Source organism: Staurois parvus, unplaced genomic scaffold (genome assembly GCF_062004578.1).
Source record: "Staurois parvus isolate SC_StPar_1 unplaced genomic scaffold, SC_StPar_1.0 ptg000391l, whole genome shotgun sequence".
NCBI classification, from domain to species: domain Eukaryota; kingdom Metazoa; phylum Chordata; class Amphibia; order Anura; family Ranidae; genus Staurois; species Staurois parvus.
Genome location: NW_028318187.1, coordinates 1667661 through 1687368, shown reverse-complemented (window position 1 = coordinate 1687368; position 19708 = coordinate 1667661). Strand labels below are relative to the sequence as shown.

Genomic DNA, 19708 nt, shown 5'->3' with positions numbered 1-19708 from the left:
CACCATAACTTGCAAATAAATTCTTTCCAAATCAGCCAATGTGATTGTCTGGATTTTCTTTCTCATTTTGTCTCTCATAGTTGAGGTCTACCTATGATGCCAATTACAGGCCTCTCTCATCTTTGTAAGTGGGAGAACTTGCACAATTGGTGGCTGACTAAATACTTTTTTGCCCCACTGTATATTTAGTACGAGCCCACTTTTCTCTTAGATAACAGAAGCTGGAATAGCCAAAAGTCCTAAACATACACAGAAAACTTTATTCACATGCAGACGTTGAATATACATTAAACCAAAGTATACTTTTTTATACCCTTAGAAATTAAAGTGGTTGTAAACCTCAGACCTCAAATATGAGCAAAGCATATCCCTCTATAGTGTGTCTGTTCCTGTCAGCTGTGAAAATGTGTCTCTTCCCTCCAATCAGCTCTCAGAGTTTTGCTCACTGAGCTCTGTAGAGTGTAACATTAATACTCCGCCCCCATTTTTCTAACAGCTCAGACAAGAATTACTAATTCAGCACTTTGAATGGATGTAGAGAAGGGAAGACTGCAGACAGACAGGTACAACTTATGCAGGAGGAATTGCTTAATCTCTGTGCATCACTTGAGGCCAGTCACTTCAATGGGTACATGGAAGGGTTTACAACCACTTTAAACCTGACACATTACCTGCTACGCCACTCATTATGGACAAACATGCACTCTGAAGTCTGAAATGTCCTATTTAGCCAGAATCAGGATAGAACAGTGTTTCTCAAGCTTTTTCATCCAAGTCACCCTTTATAAATATGCACACTCTCCAGGCACCCCATTCTAATATGTAAAAAATGAAACAAATGGTTTTACATAATGCAGCACCAATGATGTCATTCGTTGTCAGGATGCTGGCAGCTGGCCTGTATGGTGCTCAGAGTTGTAATCCTGTGTGATAAAAAGCCATGGCTTTGTATAACAAAAAAGAAGACAGGCCTGAGCCACTTTCCAGCTTGTTCCCAATTTTTGGGCAATTTGGGGCAATTTTAGATAGCAACCCAGTTAAAGAAGGCTGGAATAGAACCTGCAGCTCCCATATCTCTATTGTCCCAGGTTCCCTTAAACCATAACACACTGTCCTGTTGTATCGTCAGCAGATGGGCAGCACACATAAATTATTATTATTATACAGTATTTATAAAGCGCCAACAGTTCGCTCAGCACTGTACATTACAAAGGGGGACAGAACATGTGACAGTACGATAACAATACAATGCGATACACAAGGGGTTCTATGTCATAGGACCACATTTAACCATTAGCCGCCCGGCCTATAGCCGTTTGGCGGCCGCAAAAATGCTTGAGCTTTCCGGGTGCATGCCATTTGGCGTGCTCCCGCACATGCGCAGTTCGTGCGGTTGCAGAGCCGCGTGGCAGCGCGATCTGTCACCGGCCGTGTACCTCGGACACAACCGATGACAGATCTGAGTACCGGTCCCCGTTGGCGGTACCATGTGACCTGCTGTGACCAATCACAGCAGGTCACATGACAGTTGTATACAATGGATGGCTTCATTCATGCCATCCATTGTATACTAGTGGCTAGCTGTGAATGGTCACAGCAGGTCACATGTCATGTGATTAGCTGTGGCCAAATCACAGCTAAGCACAAAAAAAAAAAAAAGTAATTCTTTGCTATAAGCAAATTGTGTAAAAAAAAAAAAAAAAAAATACTGATCACTTCCCCAAAGTAGTACAATGTTACTAAGGTAACATTGTACTACTTTGGTCATAGTAAAATATGAAAAAAAAATCTTAAAAAAAATAAAAAAAAGTAATAAAAAATTAAAAAAAAATATATATATACATTTTTTTTTTTCATACTGTCACCAGTCAATGTCCCTGATCACCGCCATGCCAGTTATATGATGACGCTGTACTGCACTGGTGACAGTATGTAAAAAAAAAAATAGTGAAAATATTTTTTTTATTTTTTCATTTTCCGAAAAATTATGACAAAAAAATGCAACTTCAAAAAACTCGCCATGCCTCTTATGAAGTACATAACTGTCTACTGTCTACTCTGCAAAAAGGGGTCATCTGGGGGATATCTGTACTATTCTGACATTCTTGGACCTCAAGAAATTAGATTGGCTGTCAGTACTTCAGGATTGATCAATATTCAGATCTATACCATAGTTTGTGAACTCTATAACTTTCCTACAAACTAAATAATACATCCTAATTTGGGTTATTTTCACCAAAGACATGTAGCAGAATACATCTCGGCCTAAATTTATGAAGAACAATTATTTATTTGTAAACTTTTATAACAGAAACAAAGAAAAACGTGTTTTTTTTCAAAATTTTTTTTTTGTTAATTTAGCAAAAAATAAAAACCCCAGCGGTGATTAAATACCACCAAAAGAAAGCTCTAGTTGTGTGAAGAAAATGATAAAATTTTAGTTTGGGTACAATGTTGTATGACCGCGCAATTGTCATTCAAAGTGTGAGAGCGCTGAAACCTGAAAAATGGCCTGGGCAGGAAGGTGTAAAATTGCCCGGTATTGAAACGGTTAAACAGTGCAGTTCAGTGAAAAACGTAGCAAAAGTCAATAACTTACCCTAAAAATCGTCCTGAAGGTGCTGCATACATATGGAGCCCCAAGGACAATCATATAATTATATTACTTGATAAAGGTTACTTCAGGAGCATGGCATTCCTTCCAGATATTGGAAAACTTTGTGCATAAAATGTCAGCTTTCAACATGTAGCAAACATACAAGAAGCCTTAATACTTACAAAGCCAGAAATATCAACATCCCTACAGTGAACATAACAGTGTTTGCATCAATGATATCGGAAAAGTAGCAGCTCGACGCCAGTCTCCTAGGTATGTAAACTTTGCAGTTGTGAGGTATGACATTGCACTGATCATGTTCTAGGCAGATAAAATCAGGGGAAAAAAAACAGGGAAAAAAAAATGGCACGCAGCCAGGGCACTACATGCTGCATTTCAACGAGTTTTTTTTTTCTTTTTTAACAAAGCTGTCAAAACCAGCTGTAGATACAATGTGCACACATACTGCAGGCCCTAGTACCGAATGTCTTTCCATGAGAAATGGCTCACAGTTGTCTGGTATGAGACTTTAAATAAAAGGTTAATTTACTGTAAAGGTCCAACTCTTTTCTTCTGGTATCTACATTCATCAAACTCAAGAACTGCCATTGCAGGGATCACATTAGGAACTTTTCATATTACATGCTTTGTCATATATTTCCTGGGCAAAAGAAATTCATGAAAACAAAAAAAATCTTGCTAGATGCACAGACCTTCATTTTTCCTTTCCTGTTATTAGTATTCTTTTAAAATATAATGCAAATCATTTAGGCCTAAAGATAACCTCAGCTCTCCAAACATGACATATTGTCTATAAGCAGAGTCCCTGGAGGATGAACTGGTGTTAATGCATTTTATTAAAGGATAAGTTCACCTTTCATAACATGTTACATCCATATTCAGGGTGTAACGTGTAACATGTTATGAATGGAGCAGCCCCTGCTCCTCCCCTCTCCCTATTGTGACAGCTAGCGGGGGATCTTCTCCTCCCCACTGGCTGTCACAATTAAAAAAAAACATGGCCACGTGGGGTTCTGCCCGCCCGGCTGTATCATTCATTCATGGTATTCTGTGAATGAATGATCTACAATTCCCAACAGCCTTTGCATCTGTCGGCTTGTACACTATATTGCCAAAAGTATTGAGACGCCTTCCTTTACACGTACATGGACTTTAATGATATCACAGTCTTAGTTCGTAGGGTTCAAAAGTGTTCCAAAGTCCAAAAGATGTTCTTTCGGGTTGAGGTCAGGACTCTGTGCAGGCCAGTCAAGTTCCTCCACTCCAAACTCTCTCATCCATGTCTTTATGGACCTTGGTTTGTGCACTGGTGCGCAGTCATGTTGGACCAGGAAGGGGCCATCCCCAAACTTTTCCCACAAAGTTGGGAGCATGAAATTGTCCAAAATGTCTTGGTATGCTGCCACCTTAAGAGTTCCCTTCACTAGAACTAAGGGGCCAAGCCCAGCCCCGAAAAACAACCCTTCCACCAAACTTTACACTTGGCACAGTGCAGTCAGGCAAGTACCGTTCTCCTGGCGACTGCCAAACCCAGACATGTTCATCAGATTGCCAGACAGAGAAGCATGATTTGTCACTCCAGGGAACTCGTCTCCACTGCTCGAGTCCAGTGGCAGCGTGCTTTACACCACTACATCCGACGCTTTCCTTTGCGCTTGGTGATGTAAGGCTTGGATGCAGCTTCTTGACCATGGAAACCCATTCCATGAAGCTCTCTACGCACTGTTGTTGTGCTAATCTGAAGGCCACATGAAGTTTGGAGGTCTTTAGCTATTGACTCTGTAGACAATTGGTGACTTCTGCGCAATGTGCGCTTCAACATTCACTGACCCGCTCTGTCATTTTACGTGGCCTACCACTTTGTGGCTGTTGTTCCCAGTTGCTTCCACTTTGTTATAATACAACAGTTGACTGTGAAACATTTAGTAGCAAGGAAATTTCACAGTTGGACTTATTGAACAGATGGCAACCTATCACGGTACCACGCTTGAATCCACTGAGCTCCTGAGAGCGACCCATTCTTTCACAAATGTTTGTAGAAGCCGTCTGCATGTCTAGGTGCTTGATTTTATACACCTGTGGCCATGGCGGTGATTAGAACAGCTGAATGCATTGATTTGGAGGGGTGTCCCAATACTTTTGGCAATATAATGTAGTTCTCAATGAACTACCACAGCGATGTGGAGCGCCATGGTAGTTCATTGAATCTTCCTGTCAGTATATCTGCTTGCCCCTACATCCCGTACAGGCAAGCAGATATTCTGACAGGTCTGCAGGAGACCTGCATGGCACCAGCATGGTTGATCACTGGTGCAATGCTTTACAGGTGCCAGAAACATAAAATAATAAATGTACATTTTTTTACATGCAAAAAAAAAAATGCTTTTTAGTAAAAAAGGTGAAGTTATCCTTTAACACTGAACTTAAAATGGTTGTAAAGCCTGAAGACTTTTTACCTTCATGCATAAAAAAAACATTCTGTGTGCCCCCCTAATATTCACCTGAGCCCCCTCTGGAGCCAGTGATGTGCACCAGAGTCTTTACTGTCCCGGAACTCCCTCTCCTCATTGGTAGAGACAGTTTGATTAGTTTAGCAAAAGATTTCCTAGAGGAACTAAGAATGTTCACTCTCTAAACTTCATGCATATTCACTTTAATTATCCATTCATGTAGAAACCAAATCTTACTTATTCCTTCTGTACATAATTGGCATTCAAGCAGGAACAGGAATTTGCTTTTCACATGATTGGATAACTGGATATTCACCACACAATTTATTGAGTGAAAAGTCTCAGCTCAGGCTCATTATGTGTTCCGTTTTCATACCACAAAGTGGAGTGCTTTCATTTTGGATGTATGTACAAAAATGAGATCAGAGCATGATAACTAGGCATTCATTTCTACTTGCTATGCCACCTTCCAACCTCATAATAGGCAGCTATTGGATTCCAAGCTGACTTATGTTTGCACACTGCTGGGATATAGGCAGCATATGTACTCCAAGGATCAGTCATCACTCTTACCTGTCTATGTCTATGCCCAATGGATTGGCTGGTCGCTGAGACAATGGGGATATGCCTTTATTTCTGTCTGTTCGCATATCATAGTAATTCATTTCTTCTACCCACACTGCTGATGCATCCAAAATACCTAGAAAAAGGATATTCATTCATACAATGTATGGAAATGACTGCATTGATAAACTAAGCTATATACATTAGACCTTGAAATAGGGAGAGCCAACCGATGGAGTTCTGTGTTCATAACCTTTCCTATAGTGACCCTGTGTGCCAGACTTCTGCATAGAAAATAGACACTTAGGGATTGTTCACACTTGACTAAATTCGTAACTCCTCAAAATGCCCTTACAGCATTACTATGGGTGTTAGACAGGCGTTACAAATGCTCCCCAAATGCCTATAAAAAACTCTAATGGCATTAACATGCCACAACCGCACTGCAAACGCCCCGCAAATGCTTGCCAGCGCATTTAAGGAGTGTCACCATAGACTTGAATGGGAGGAGCTGAAAGGCTTCAACTCCTCCTGACTCGACATGAGGCTTCAATTATGAAGTGATGTTTTGATAATGTGAACAGCACTGTGTGCTGCCCATAGTATCATTTCCATAGGCATTTGTTAAATGAGTGTTAAAAACGCCCCTCAAACACCTGCTTTCAAAGTCAGTGTGAACTAGGCCTTACAATAGTAAAAAGAAAAACATTTTTTTTTGGTTTACACAGACTTTTTTTTTGTTTACATTTATTTCCACCAGTTAGGAAACAAGAGACGGGGTTTATTTACTAAGGGAAATTATACTGTCCACATTGCAAGTGCAGTTGCTCCAGAGCTCAGTGAATGTGGTGAATCTTCACTTTGCCAAGAATACCCAAATCACATGCAAGGAAAAAAAAACCCAAAAAATGCATTTTTGCTTGCACATGATAAGATGATGGAAGTCAGCAGAGCTTCCCCTCATTTACCAAGCTCTGGAGCAACTACACTTGCAAAGTACACAGTCTATTTGCCTTTAGTAAATCAACCTCTATATCTTTTTGTTCATTCACAAGTAGAAAAAGTACAGTTTTAGTGATCCTTGTGAAAGCCAATTACAGGCTATCACAGCAATCTTGTGACCTGGATCCTGTCCTCCTGTCTCCTGATCATTTGAACAAGACCAGGAGCTTTCAGTGACAGCTCAGTCTCCATGCTGAGAAAGTGCTATGGACACACTCTGGCGCAATATGTAATGCTGGAATCAATGGGTTAATCAGGCATTGTGTGGCAGCTGGAACAACCAAACGAGAATTGCCACATGCAAAAGTAAGAAAGAGAACAGGAGCCAACAAGTCAAACAAAAAGGTTTCACTATAAAAAAAGCTTATTTACAAAATAGAAGGTTTACGGAAATCCATCAGTTTGGGTGTGACTCTAACCACCATCTTATCACACTAAAGCTGGCCATACATGGACTGAAATTCGGCCAGTTCAGCAGTTCAGTAGGCAGTAAGTCGACTTCTGTACAACCTCACGGTTGAAAAATTTCCACTCGATCACCGCTGCCAGCTTTATTTGGCAGCACTGATCAGTGTATTCTAAATACAACAAATCAGCGGGGAGGATTCCCCCATCTGTGGATGGGGGAAATAACATTTTTTTTTTTGCTTAACCCACTGTTTGAGTAAAAAAAAAAATGAAGGATGTATGGGCTGCCTAAAATGCTGTCATAAGTTGCTCTTTCAGCCCAGGTTTACACTTATGCGGTGCAGGAAACGCGGTGATTCCTGTGCATTTCCCGCATTGCATAGCAATCTCACCCACGCAATCTGAATCCAGTGCGACTGAAAAAAAGGTGTCTGCACCTTTTTTGTGCAGATGTGGTGCGATTTGAGCCATACAAAATAAATGGGGTCAAATCGCACCACACAGAATCGCATGTGATTTGTAAAGCAATGCGGTGCAATTCCTGTATGAATCACATGTGGTTCACAATGTGAATCATGGAAAATGTGCAGAATTTCACAATTCCATTGTCAACCGTCAGCTACATTTTGATGAATGAATTCAGGAATGGGCAAGCTTTTATAACAATCCAAAAAGTTTTCTATTGCTTCAGATGCTTTACTTAATTTCTGCTGGTCCTGACCTACATTAAAAAAAAGCAATAATATAAATATTATAAACATAATTCTGATCACTCTGTATAACTAGTCTTATAAGTGGTATTAAACCCAAAACCTAACATTTATTGCTGGATATTGCAGCTTACCATTTCTTAGATGTGATGGCTGCATTCATTTTCTTTTTTAGGCATTCTTTTTTCTATTTTCATCTGGTGATCTGGCCAGTACATCTGTTATTTTTTAAATAAAAACAAGCTCTCCAGCAGAATGTATCAGTTACAGAGGTGAGACAAACCATTTAACACTAGCAGGGGTGCTTACAATGATCTACTTTTATTTATGTAAAAACCCTTTACCCCAAAAGGAAAAAAAGAAAAACTGGAGTTTGGCTTCAATTTGTTTAGGCTAGGTTCCCTATGATGCAGTGTGATTTTGATCTGATTTTCAAGTGCAGCTGTAGTGCGACTTGATGTGATTCTGATGAGGTTTGGAAACAGCTGCGATTTCTGTGTTGGGAAGAAGCCCTGTTAGAGTTGTATTACAATAGGACAGATAAGCGATTTGAAAGCATTTCCATTGAATTCTATGGACCACAGAATCGTAGTGCATCATACCAAAGAAGCATAGGACCCTTTCCCAAAGTCCTACCACATCTACATTGATGTGAACAGGTCCATAGGAACCAATGTAATTTCCCTTGTCATGTGGTTCAGTGTGATCCAATTCACATCTGAAATCGCATTAGTAGGAACCAAAGCTAAGTGTATTTAAATCTGCTAGTCAATTTAATACTCCCCTTCCCCCAAACTGACAATGCTGCTGTCCTAAAGGTGCCCCCTTCATCCAGAGTAGGGACACTCTAATACAGGAGGTATGTTACTGGTCAGGTCAACAGGTGAAAACAGGCTAAAAAAAAAAAAAAAAAAAGAAGAAGAAAGCAGCCACTATATCTAATAACTGGAAATATAAAATATGTTACATAATAATATGTTACTTACCAATTTTGTCAGGCTTGAGTAGCTTAAAGAACACTGTTGAGGTTCCCCTTCCCCCAGATTTTGTGGTAACGATGATGTCCCCTTTGTCATTCTTGTCTTGTCCAACACGGCACACTATTTTACTGGCAGAGATCCATTCTGCAGTCAGCAGACAGTTGTGTCCACAGATGGTCAAACCTGCAGAGTAGAGATTAAACTGGAGGTAAGAATGGGATAGTACAAGGCGTTTTATTGTCCACATTTTGTTCCTTTACACAATGTGTTTTATATCACTGCTATGATCGAAATTATACACTTTACATCAGAAACAATTGAGTACTGTCTGTGATACTTTTTTTATTTGCACTAACATACAATTTTAAGGACAAGCTTTCGGGATATGTCCCCTTCTTCAAGGTCCAAGCAGTACTATTACAAATCACAAAGTTTAAGCAGAATGTTAGAAGGGATGAAAAAAAAAAAAAAAAGGCTACAGATAAGATACAGCAAAAGCGAGGGGTAGAGGGGGGGATACTACACTCACACAGAGGGGGTCAAGCTTCAGCTAATAGTCATAAAACTGTTGGATAATGATTGAGGAATCCCATGTCCACGTTAAGGCCGTTATCTCTTGTCTCAAATAGAATTATCATTCTTAGTTCAAAAGTTTTTCTTTCCTGAATGGATTTGAAATTTCCTTTAAGAACTAAAACATTGAGGTCTCCCATTGTGTGGCCTGGTTGTGCGAAATGGTGTCCCACACTTTACATCTAAAGGGAAACATACAGTTTACAATTTAGACTGAAACCCCAACTCCAGACAAAACTTTCATGTCTTGAAATAGAGCGGGAAAGGGTTAGAACACCTGTCTTGTTTTTATTGGTTTCCGTGAGTCCTTTGGGGAGATTTGCCATCATCTGTTTCTGTGACACCAACAGCAAGAAATGAGAGGAGGCAGCATTATCAGGACAGAAAGGCACAGATTGGAATACAAAGCCTCACATATTTCTCACCATTTAGGTGTCTATACTGGCTGGATTAAAATGAATTTAATGATTTTTAAGATATACATGACTGCAATAGTGTTTGTTTTAGTTGTCTGCCTGACTAAGCAGAATACTGCACTTCACAAAACACTGGATTTGGGATTCCATTCTGACATTAATTCTTAAATTAGGTATAAATTTTGGAGCAAATTAGTCTGACTGAGAACATTCAAATGCTTTATTCCCTACTCTGTGCCCAATGCATCAAAACACAGAGCTTTGTTATTAGAACTGGGGCTTAAACCAGAAATATTTAATAATAACAATAATAATAATAACAACAATAATAACAATAATAACAATAATAATAACAATAATAATAATAATAATATTTATCCTATAGCCATTAGGGATACACCGATGTAAAGGCTGAAAATAGGGTTATCGCCACTTTGTCGATAAGAAAAAAGGCACTGATAATGACCGCCGAAAACACACGATTTTAGCCGTGATTTTACCACGTTTAGGATGCTTTTTTATAGGTCACGTGACTCAAAAAAAGTATCAAAACTTACCACGTGTGCATTTTTTATGGGTTTCCAATGCATTTCAAGCCTGGTTCACACCAATGTAGTTTGCGATTTCTCGGTTTTGCATTCTTTGCACACGAGTTTTTGATGCGTTTTGTGTTTTGAATGTTTTTTTTTTTTTTGCCTAACTTCTTGCTGAGCAGGTTAAAAACACAAAATGCATCAAAAACAGAACACGCCTGCGTTTTTGGTATATTTGCAAAGCATTTCAGGCATGGTTCACAGTGGCAGTGCTTGCTGTGTTTTTGCGTGCTCACATTTTTTTGATACATTTTGTGTTTTTTTAATTTTGTTTGCCTAACTTGTTTCTGGGCGGATTAAAAACATAACAGGTGCACTTTTGAAGTGTTTTCAATGCATTTCAGGCCTGGTTTTACACCAATACAGTTTGCATTTTGTCTTTTGTCCTTTTGTGTGTGTTTTGGATTTTTTTTTTTTTTGCCCAACTTGTTGCTGGGCAGAATAAAAATGCAAAACGCATCAAGAAAAAAAGCAAAGGCGTGAAAACATGTCAAAAAAGCACTACATGCATTTTCTGTAGCGTCTCCGTTGCAGTCTATTGAACCAGAAATGCAACGTTTTGCGTTTAAAAAAAGTCCTTGACCCTTTCCAAAAACACAGCAGTTCAAAATAGCATAAATGTGAATGTGTCCCATAAGAAACTATGTTAAATGGACTTTAGTGTGTTTCTTCAAAAAGCCCTAAAAACGCATTGGTGTAAACCAGGCCTCAGTGAGGAAGTGTGGTTTTTTTTTTTCTAACTTGCCAAATATGCATCAAAAATGAGGCAAGCAGGATTTCTAACACCACAAGGGAAGTGCAACGGACCAGTGTAAAAACATTCATTGAATTTAAAGGGATGCATTTTTCTTGATCTTTTCTTGTGCCTTTTTTTCTAACACAAAAGTGCTGCAAAAACTGCTCAGTGTGAAAGCAGCCTCTTGGCTGGAAGGTGCTAAAAATTCATACTCATTTAAATTCAAGATATTAATTAAAAAGTTGAATACAATTAAAAAAAAAAATATATATATATATATATATATATATATATATATATATATATATATATATATATATATATATTTTTTTTTTTTTTTTTTTTTTTTTAAACTGTGCATTTAGTTTTTCGGCCAAATGCATCCTGAATTTTCGGTTTCGGTCCAAAAATTTAAATTTGGGTGCACCATTAATACCCATCGTAAACCTGAATATCACAGGTAGATTATTAGGACTATAAATTATAAAGATTAGTTACAATATTTTGATCCCAAAGTGCTTTCTTCATGCTGTGATACTGTAACATGACAACTCTGTTAGCCACGGATCACACTAGAACACAGTGTGGGAAACCCGTTATCCATTCGCGTTTTCCGCACCGCATTCAAAATGCACTGCCCTTGCAATCGACAGGGGGTGTTAGTGACAATGGTAATGGCAGTGTGTTTGCCTGCATCAGATTGCATGGTACAAATCGATGCGATTCAGTTGCAGTGTGTAGCACATGCACTACATTGGTGAGATTTGAGCCCATTCATTTTGAACCACACTCAAACGCATGTGAATTGCACAAGAATGGGGTGTGCATTCCTAGGCGATTCATAGTGTGAACATAGCCCAAAAGAGATTATCTGACTAAATCATTTTTGACCTACTACTCTAATTTTCTAAAGCAAACAATATAGAGGTTTTCTCTAAAGTGCAACTTTTGTGTATTAAAAGGCAGGATTTTATTGCAGAAGTGACTGTGTAGGCCTCTTCTACATGAAATGCTTCTTCCCTGCCTGCTAGCAAATCTCTTTTGACTGCACAATCAGCCAAGAATGCTCTGCTCGGTGTACAGTCTTGGTATGGCTTGCATGGCAGGATGTATTATTACACAGCGCAAAAAGAAAACCAGTTTGTAAATTGCTTGAATCTAGGACAAATATATCTACTATCCGGGACACAACCGGGAGGCTACGGTTGATTAGCTGTTTCCAAAATGTCACTGTAGGCAGGGCAAGCTTTTTCCAGGTAAGGGTGATAGCCTTCTTAGCATAGAAAAGGAGGAGCCCAAGCATGGTACGCTCCACTATGGTAGGGGCCAATTCTTCAACAAGGCCCAACAAGCAGATTTGTGGAGAGGAGGGAAAAATGACACCAAAAATGGATTGTACAACCTGTAGGACTGACACCCAATATTGAGTAATATGGAGGCACAACCCAAAAAAGAAATCACCTGGAGAATAAGGACACCTCCAGCAGCACTGGGAAGCACTAGGGTCCATTTTGTGTATTCAGTACAGGTTAAATAGGTCCTATGAACTTACACTGAATGAGTCTGTCCCATAAAGAGACCAGCTGTTAGGGAAAGTTCAAGGACTGACGAGGAGAGCACAATGGAAGAGAGAGAAAATGAATTACCAAAGTCGTAAGATAGTTGCCAGTATCTAAAATCTAAAATAGTAAGTGGTTAGGACATTTTAAAGCATGGAAGGGAAGTGGAAGGTGTGGAAGAGAAGTAGGTTACCTTGGTCCACCAATTGAGAAATAGTTTTAATTTTATATTTCACACAGGCTTGGGGTCTGAGAGTGATGCTGCATCCATCCCCTGCCACCTCTACACTGACAACTGAGTGATCAAAGACTTCTGATTGCTCAGTTGTCAAATGCGCTCTGAGCGCAGAGTGATGACTGTCAGTCACCGGCTCTCTGCTGTGCCCCTCCAGCGCTCACTGGAGTGTCGGACTGTGGAGGGGGCGAAAACAGCTTGGTCATTCTCCCAGCAACATGCCGAGAGGCTGACCCTGCTGCCAGTGAGGCACCTGGGCAGATCCCGACATTATTGTCGAATTCCTTCATAGCATGGACCTCCTCTGTGTAGTCAGCTGAAAGAGGACTTTAGCCTGCTGTTGGCTGCATCTGGGTAACAGGAGTGCAGAACTAAATACATTCTTATGACCCACAGGAGACGTATGGCCAAAAGAGCTTTCGCCTGGTGGTGCTGGGGTCGTTGGTTCGGGTCCCAGCCGTGGCGCCGCCTGCCTGGGGTTTGCGTGTTCTCCCTTTGCCTGCGTGGGTTTCCTCCGGGTGCTCCGGTTTCCTCTCGCACTCCAGGGACGTGTTGGTGGGTTGGTGGGATCCTGTCTAGATTGGCCTTAGTATGTGTATGGATGTAAGTTAGGGACCTTAGATTGTACGCCCCTTGAGAGTTAGGGACAGATGTGAATGTACACAAAAAATAGGAAAAGAACCTCCTGCACTTGGAATCCTGCCCACGAAAAAGCTGCTGACACTAACCTTATACCCAATAAGTGAATAATCAATAAAAATAAAAACAGTGTAGCGCTAATATTACTAAAAAATATTATGTAAAATCGGTGATTACAAAACACAAAATAAATTAAATAAACATCCCCTGAATATAAACATCGGGGAAAACAACACACACCTATATAGATAATAGTGTCATGCGTGAATCCCTCATAAGGGAATATCCAGTGCATAGGGTGACAAATACAACCCTAAATCAATACTGTGAAAAAACACAATAGTGCACAATATTAGTGAACAAATAATCAATTCCAAAGTCTGAAAAAATAAATGCGATGCTTAAGGTGGTCCTCCCACTTCACTCTTCATGCAAAGTATCGTGCAGTATACGTGATTCACACGTGTCAATCCTTCAACATCCAAAATGCACCCTCACCTTCTTACTTAGACCCCACAGGTCCAGCATGCTTTGAGGATCAAGGTGATCCTGTAAGTATAAATTCCTTTCAGGCTTTCCCCTCACTGTTGGTAAACGTCTCCAGCCTTCACCAGACTAGCAGCCAGCTCCTCCCAGGGTCATAATGAAACACAAGCAGAGACCCAGTGACGTCATTGTTGGAAAATGATATCACCTCGCTCCACACCGGTATAGACGTAAAGTGGGAGGACCACCTTAAGCATCGCATTTATTTTTTCAGACTTTGGAATTATTTGTTCACTAATATTGTGCACTATTGTGTTTTTTCACAGTATTGATTTAGGGTTGTATTTGTCACCCTATGCACTGGATATTCCCTTATGAGGGATTCACGCATGACACTATTATCTATATATGTGTGTGTTGTTTTCCCCGATGTTTATATTCAGGGGATGTTTATTTAATTTATTTTGTGTTTTGTAATCACCAATTTACATAATTTTTTTTAGTAATATTAGCGCTACACTGTTTTTATTTTTATTGTGAATGTACAATATACATGTAAAAGCAATGCGTAAATTGACGGCGCTATATAAGTAACTGAAATAAATAAAAAATAAAATTTAATGAAAGTTGCAGATTTAACAACACTGAAAAAGACTTCTGGAATTCCATTAAAATGTCAATGCTTATATAAGATTTCAGTGATTGGGTTTATATATACTTGAACTTCTCAACACAGCCAAATTAGAAACAGAAAAGCCAGCTTCCAATGTGAGGGATGATGTAATCTGCAAACAAACCAGGTAAATGAAAGGAAGAGCAGGTAGGGGATGAAAGCTCTGAGATCAGCTTCTGGTAAGTCTAGATGAAGAGAATCCGCTACGAAGCACAAGTCATCCAATCTCATCCATTTCATGAACTAATATGTGGCACCTGACCTACCATGCGTTTATAGGACCCTGGAAAATCTGTTTAAGTAATAAAAACACACAGATAGGAGGTAAATGGCTTTGCTGAAATGTATCTTTAGCAGAGTTCTCACCGACACCTGTATTTCATGTTTAGTCATCGTAGCTGAAAGACCATTGCAATACTAATAACCAATTCTTGGTATTGCCATCCCACGCTACCTTTAATACATAACTGATTAATGACCAAATGAGCTAAAATTACATAAGGCGAGACAGGTTCAAGTTACAAACATCCATGTCTTCCTGCAAAAGGATTTCAACAAGCTTTCACAAATGGGAAACTGACACTATGTACTGTCATTACATGAATGCTTATGTCTGTAAAGCTTGTTATTACTGCAGTTGTCAAATTACTTCTATTTCCCACTGCCCGGTGAGAGATCATTGCATTCATTTGCTGTGAAGACAAAGCATGTGTGTACTATAAAGTGCACAACTGTTACTATTCCAAGATTTTACTGGAATTGCTATTGGAAAGAGGTAAACGAGGCTTATGTACTGGCAGCGGCAAGACCATGAGCACTGGGTCAGTTTTACATACAGATGGATTAAATAAGTGACATCTAGCCATCTCATACAGAGAAGTGAAAGTTTAACTCGGGGCAACAACTGAAATAAATCACTAAAGTGAGGCAACACAGTGGTTAAATGGTTAGCACTTCTGCCTGGCAGCACAAGGGTCGTTGGTTCAAATCCCAACCATGGCACCTCCTGCCTGGATTTTGCATGTTCTCCCTGTGCCTGCCTGGGTTTCCTCTGGGTACTCCAGTTTCCTCCCACACTCCAAAGACATGCTGGTAGGTTAATTGGATTCTGTCAAGAATTGACCCTAGTATGTGTATGTATGAATGTAAGTTAGGGACCTTAGACTGTGCGCCCCTTGAGGGTTAGGGACTGATGTGAATTTACAATATATATGTATAGCACTTTGTAAATTGACAGCGTACCTGTAATAAATAAATAAAAAATAAATAAAATGATAATTGTATCATGGAACAAAAAATTACCGGTCTCTTACCTTTTTAAGAAAGTTGAAACATATCTACACAGTCCCAGCACTCAAATGTACATGAGAGCTACTCTTTCAAAAGTGATATTCAAGTTTATGGGGTGTATTTCTAAAAAAAATTCACTGAGCTGTAGGTCTTGTGAAACTTTATATACATTTGTTTTGGGCCAGAGCTGGCAAAATCGAATGTTATTAGTCTATTGTCTCTCCAGGTCTGATGTTCATCATACATAATACTGCATTATGACCACTAGATAGAGCTGACAATCGTGGCAAAGAAGTATTTATTTCCTATGATATTCGGCTACATCTTTTATTATTATTATACAGGTGAAACTCAAAAAATTTGAATATTGTGCAAAAGTTCATTTATTTCAGTAATGCAACTTAAAAGGTGAAACTAATATATGAGATAGACTCATTACATGCAAAGCAAGATAGTTCAAGCCGTGATTTGTCATAATTGTGATGATTATTGCTTACAGCTCATGAAAACCCCAAATCCACAATCTCAGAAAATTAGAATATTGTGAAAAGGTGCAATATTCTCGGCTCAAAGTGTCGCACTCTAATCAGCTAATTAAGCCATAACACCTGCAAAGGGTTCCTGAGACTTTAAATGGTCTCTCAGTCTGGTTCAGTAGGAATCACAATCATAGGAAAAACTGCTGACCTGACAGTTGTGCAGAAAACCATCACTGACACCCTCCATAAGGAGGGAAAGCCTCAAAAGGTAATTGCAAAAGAAGTTGGATGTTCCCAAAGTGCTGCATCAAAGCACATTAATAGAAAGTTATGTGGAAGGGAAAAGTGTGGAAGAAAAAGAAGCACAAGCAGCAGGGATGACCGCAGCCTGGGGAGGATTGTCAGGAAAAGGCCATTCAAAAGCGTTGGGAACTTTCACAAGGAGTGGACTGAGGCTGGAGTCAGTGCATCAAGAGTCACCACACACAGACGGATCCTGGACATGGGCTTCAAATGTCGTATTCCTCTTGTCAAGCCGCTCCTGAACAACAAACAACGTCAGAAGCGTCTTACCTGGGCTAAAGAAAAACAGACCTGGTCTGTTGCTCAGTGGTCCGAAGTCCTCTTTTCTGATGAGAGCAACTTTTGCATCTCATTTGGAAACCAAGGACCCAGAGTATGGAGGAAGAATGGAGGAGAGGCACACACTGCAAGATGCTTGAAGTCCAGTGTGAAATTATCACAATCTGTGTTGATTTGGGGAGCCATGTCATCTGCTGGTGTTGGTCCACTGTGCTTCATTAAGTCCAGGGTCAATGCAGCCATCTACCAGGAGATTTTGGAGCACTTCATGCTTCCTTCTGCAGAGGAGCTTTATGGGGATGCTGACTTCATTTTCCAGCAGGACTTGGCACCTGCCCACACTGCCAAAAGCACCAAAACCTGGTTCAATGACCGTGGGATTACTGTGCTTGATTGGCCAGCAAACTCGCCTGACCTAAACTCCATTGAGAATCTATGGGGCATTGCCAAGAGAAAAATGAGAGACATGAGACTGAACAATGCAGAAGAGCTGAAGGCCGCTATTGAAGCATCCTGGTCTTCCATAACACCTCAGCAGCGCCACAGGCTGATAGCTTCCATGCCACGCCGCATTGAGGCAGTAATTGCTGCAAAAGGGGCCCAAACCAAGTACTGAGTACATATGCATGCTTATACTTTTCAGAGGTCCAATATTGTTCTATGTACAATCCTTGTTTTATTGATTGCATGTAATATTCTAATTTTCTGAGATTGTGGATTTGGGGTTTTCATGAGCTGTTAGCCATAATCATCACAATGATGACAAATCACGGCTTGAACTATCTTACTTTGCATGTAATGAGTCTATCTCATATATTAGTTTCACCTTTTAAGTTGCATTACTGAAATAGATGAACTTTTGCACAATATTCTAATTTTTCGAGTTTCACCTGTACAGTATTTATATAGCGCCAAAAGGTTTGCTCAGCGCTGTACATTATAGTGGGGGACAGTACATGGAACAATACAGTAACAAAACAATCCACGAGGGGTTCGAGGGCCCTGCTCTTTCGAGCTTACAGTCTAGCGGCCATTATGCATCTTTTCCTGATTTAAGCAATGCATATGAATGAAGAACTGCCGATCTGGAGAGAAAATAGCCATTCAATTTTGCCAGCCTTCAAACAGAACAAATGCTAATCTTTTTAATAAATACATTCCGATCGGGATGCACCGGGGAATACAAAATCTGGCGCAGCTCTGCATTGAAACCAATCAGCTTCCAGGATTTATTGTCAAAGCTTAATTGAACAAGCTGAAGTTAGAAGCTGATAGGCTACCGTGCACAGCTGCTCCAGATTTTACACTCTCCAGTTTTAGTAAATCAACCCTTGTGTGTCTACCCACCCCTTTTTTATACTAACCCCTTAAATGGAAGTTTTCCATTTATCCAGAAATATCAGAATGAATGGTTCTGTAGATGATGGACGGTGGGAACATAGTGTTGTGAAGTGTAGTACAGCCCAGACTGTTTTCAAAATTCAGAGCCAGAGAGAATTCTTAAGAGGGAACAAGGAAGATCTCAACTGTACCATCTAATAAGCAGTTGGGCATTATCAGACACTGCAATATGGTAGCATGCTAAAGTACCTGCTTATGTGCATGTCCAGCCAAAATGCTTTACTTAGTTTTGGCTAAAGTGGAGAAGGGTTAGAAACCCAGCCAGGATTTATCTGGGCTTTCTTAGGAGCTGTACATGCATTTCTTGGGTGCTGTTCTATGTGTTGGGAAGTCCATATACTGTATAGGCTGCCCTAATGCAATGCACATGCATTACTAAACCATGCATCAACATTTTACCAGGCAGTAAGTGAGGGTAACTCCTCAGTACCAACACAGACCAAAGGAAACAATCTTTTCTTTAGTAAAGGAAGGCTAGAATCCTTGTCAGAACTTTATTTTTGTCTCTGTTCCTGATGAAAGATCTTCTTCACTATCTTTTTGTTGAAACAGTTATCAGCACAACAGAAAGTGGAGTCCTGGATAACAGTAAAAACCCGACAGGCATTCTAATCCTCCCCCCATTCTTGTAAAAACTAGGGGAAAAAAAGGCTTTGGGCTTGACGTACACTTTATTGTGTTTCTATGATAAGTTGTAAACTTAGACTGAAGATTTGATCACAGAATAATCAAAGGGTAACAGTGATCACAGTCTTCCCATTGCCATCCAAAGCCAAGAACTACAAAGCAGGATCTATGTATGGGCCTTTAAATCATCCACCCTTCCTCCATTCACAGAAGCTGTATTATTGGCTTCAATGAAAAGAGTTGCTGGGCAGAAAGAGCGGGCACTCACAACTAACTTAGTTCTATTAGTCCCCGCTCACATCGGGTGCAACTTGGCATGCGATTTGCAAGCTATGTGACTTGCAAATCGCATGCCAAGTCGTACCCTATTGTCTGCAATTACAGCAGTCATATCGTGTGGTTCCGACTTGGTGGAGCTGCACTGATTTCTAAAGTAGCACATGCACTACTTTTGGTGCGATTTGCAAACACATCTGTGTCAGGTGTCTCGCAAATCGCACCTGAAATTGGCATGTCCCCGACTTTTAAATCATGCGATTTCACTGTAAGTCGCACGATTTCAAAGTCGGGCTTGATGTGACCGGGGTGTTAATCCCCACCATACCAGAACATTATGGCAGAGGGTGGAGACTTAGAGGAAGCTTTCTCCTAAACCAGGACACAGCAGCACAAGGGCCACATTACACTG

The 19708-nt window shown here is 40.1% G+C and overlaps 1 protein-coding gene across 3 annotated transcripts in view; it reads right to left on the bottom strand.

Moving 5' to 3' along the window:
* Positions 1-19708, bottom strand: part of EXOC2 (exocyst complex component 2) — a 262822-nt gene that overhangs the window by 231393 nt on the left and 11721 nt on the right. For all 3 annotated transcript variants that reach the window (XM_089686128.1, XM_089686129.1, XM_089686130.1), the window contains exons 2-3: positions 8738-8914; positions 5641-5767 (exon numbers count right to left, since the gene is read on the bottom strand). In XM_089686128.1, the coding sequence (XP_089542254.1) occupies positions 5641-5767; positions 8738-8914 (304 nt within the window). The remainder of the gene's footprint in view (positions 1-5640; positions 5768-8737; positions 8915-19708) is intronic.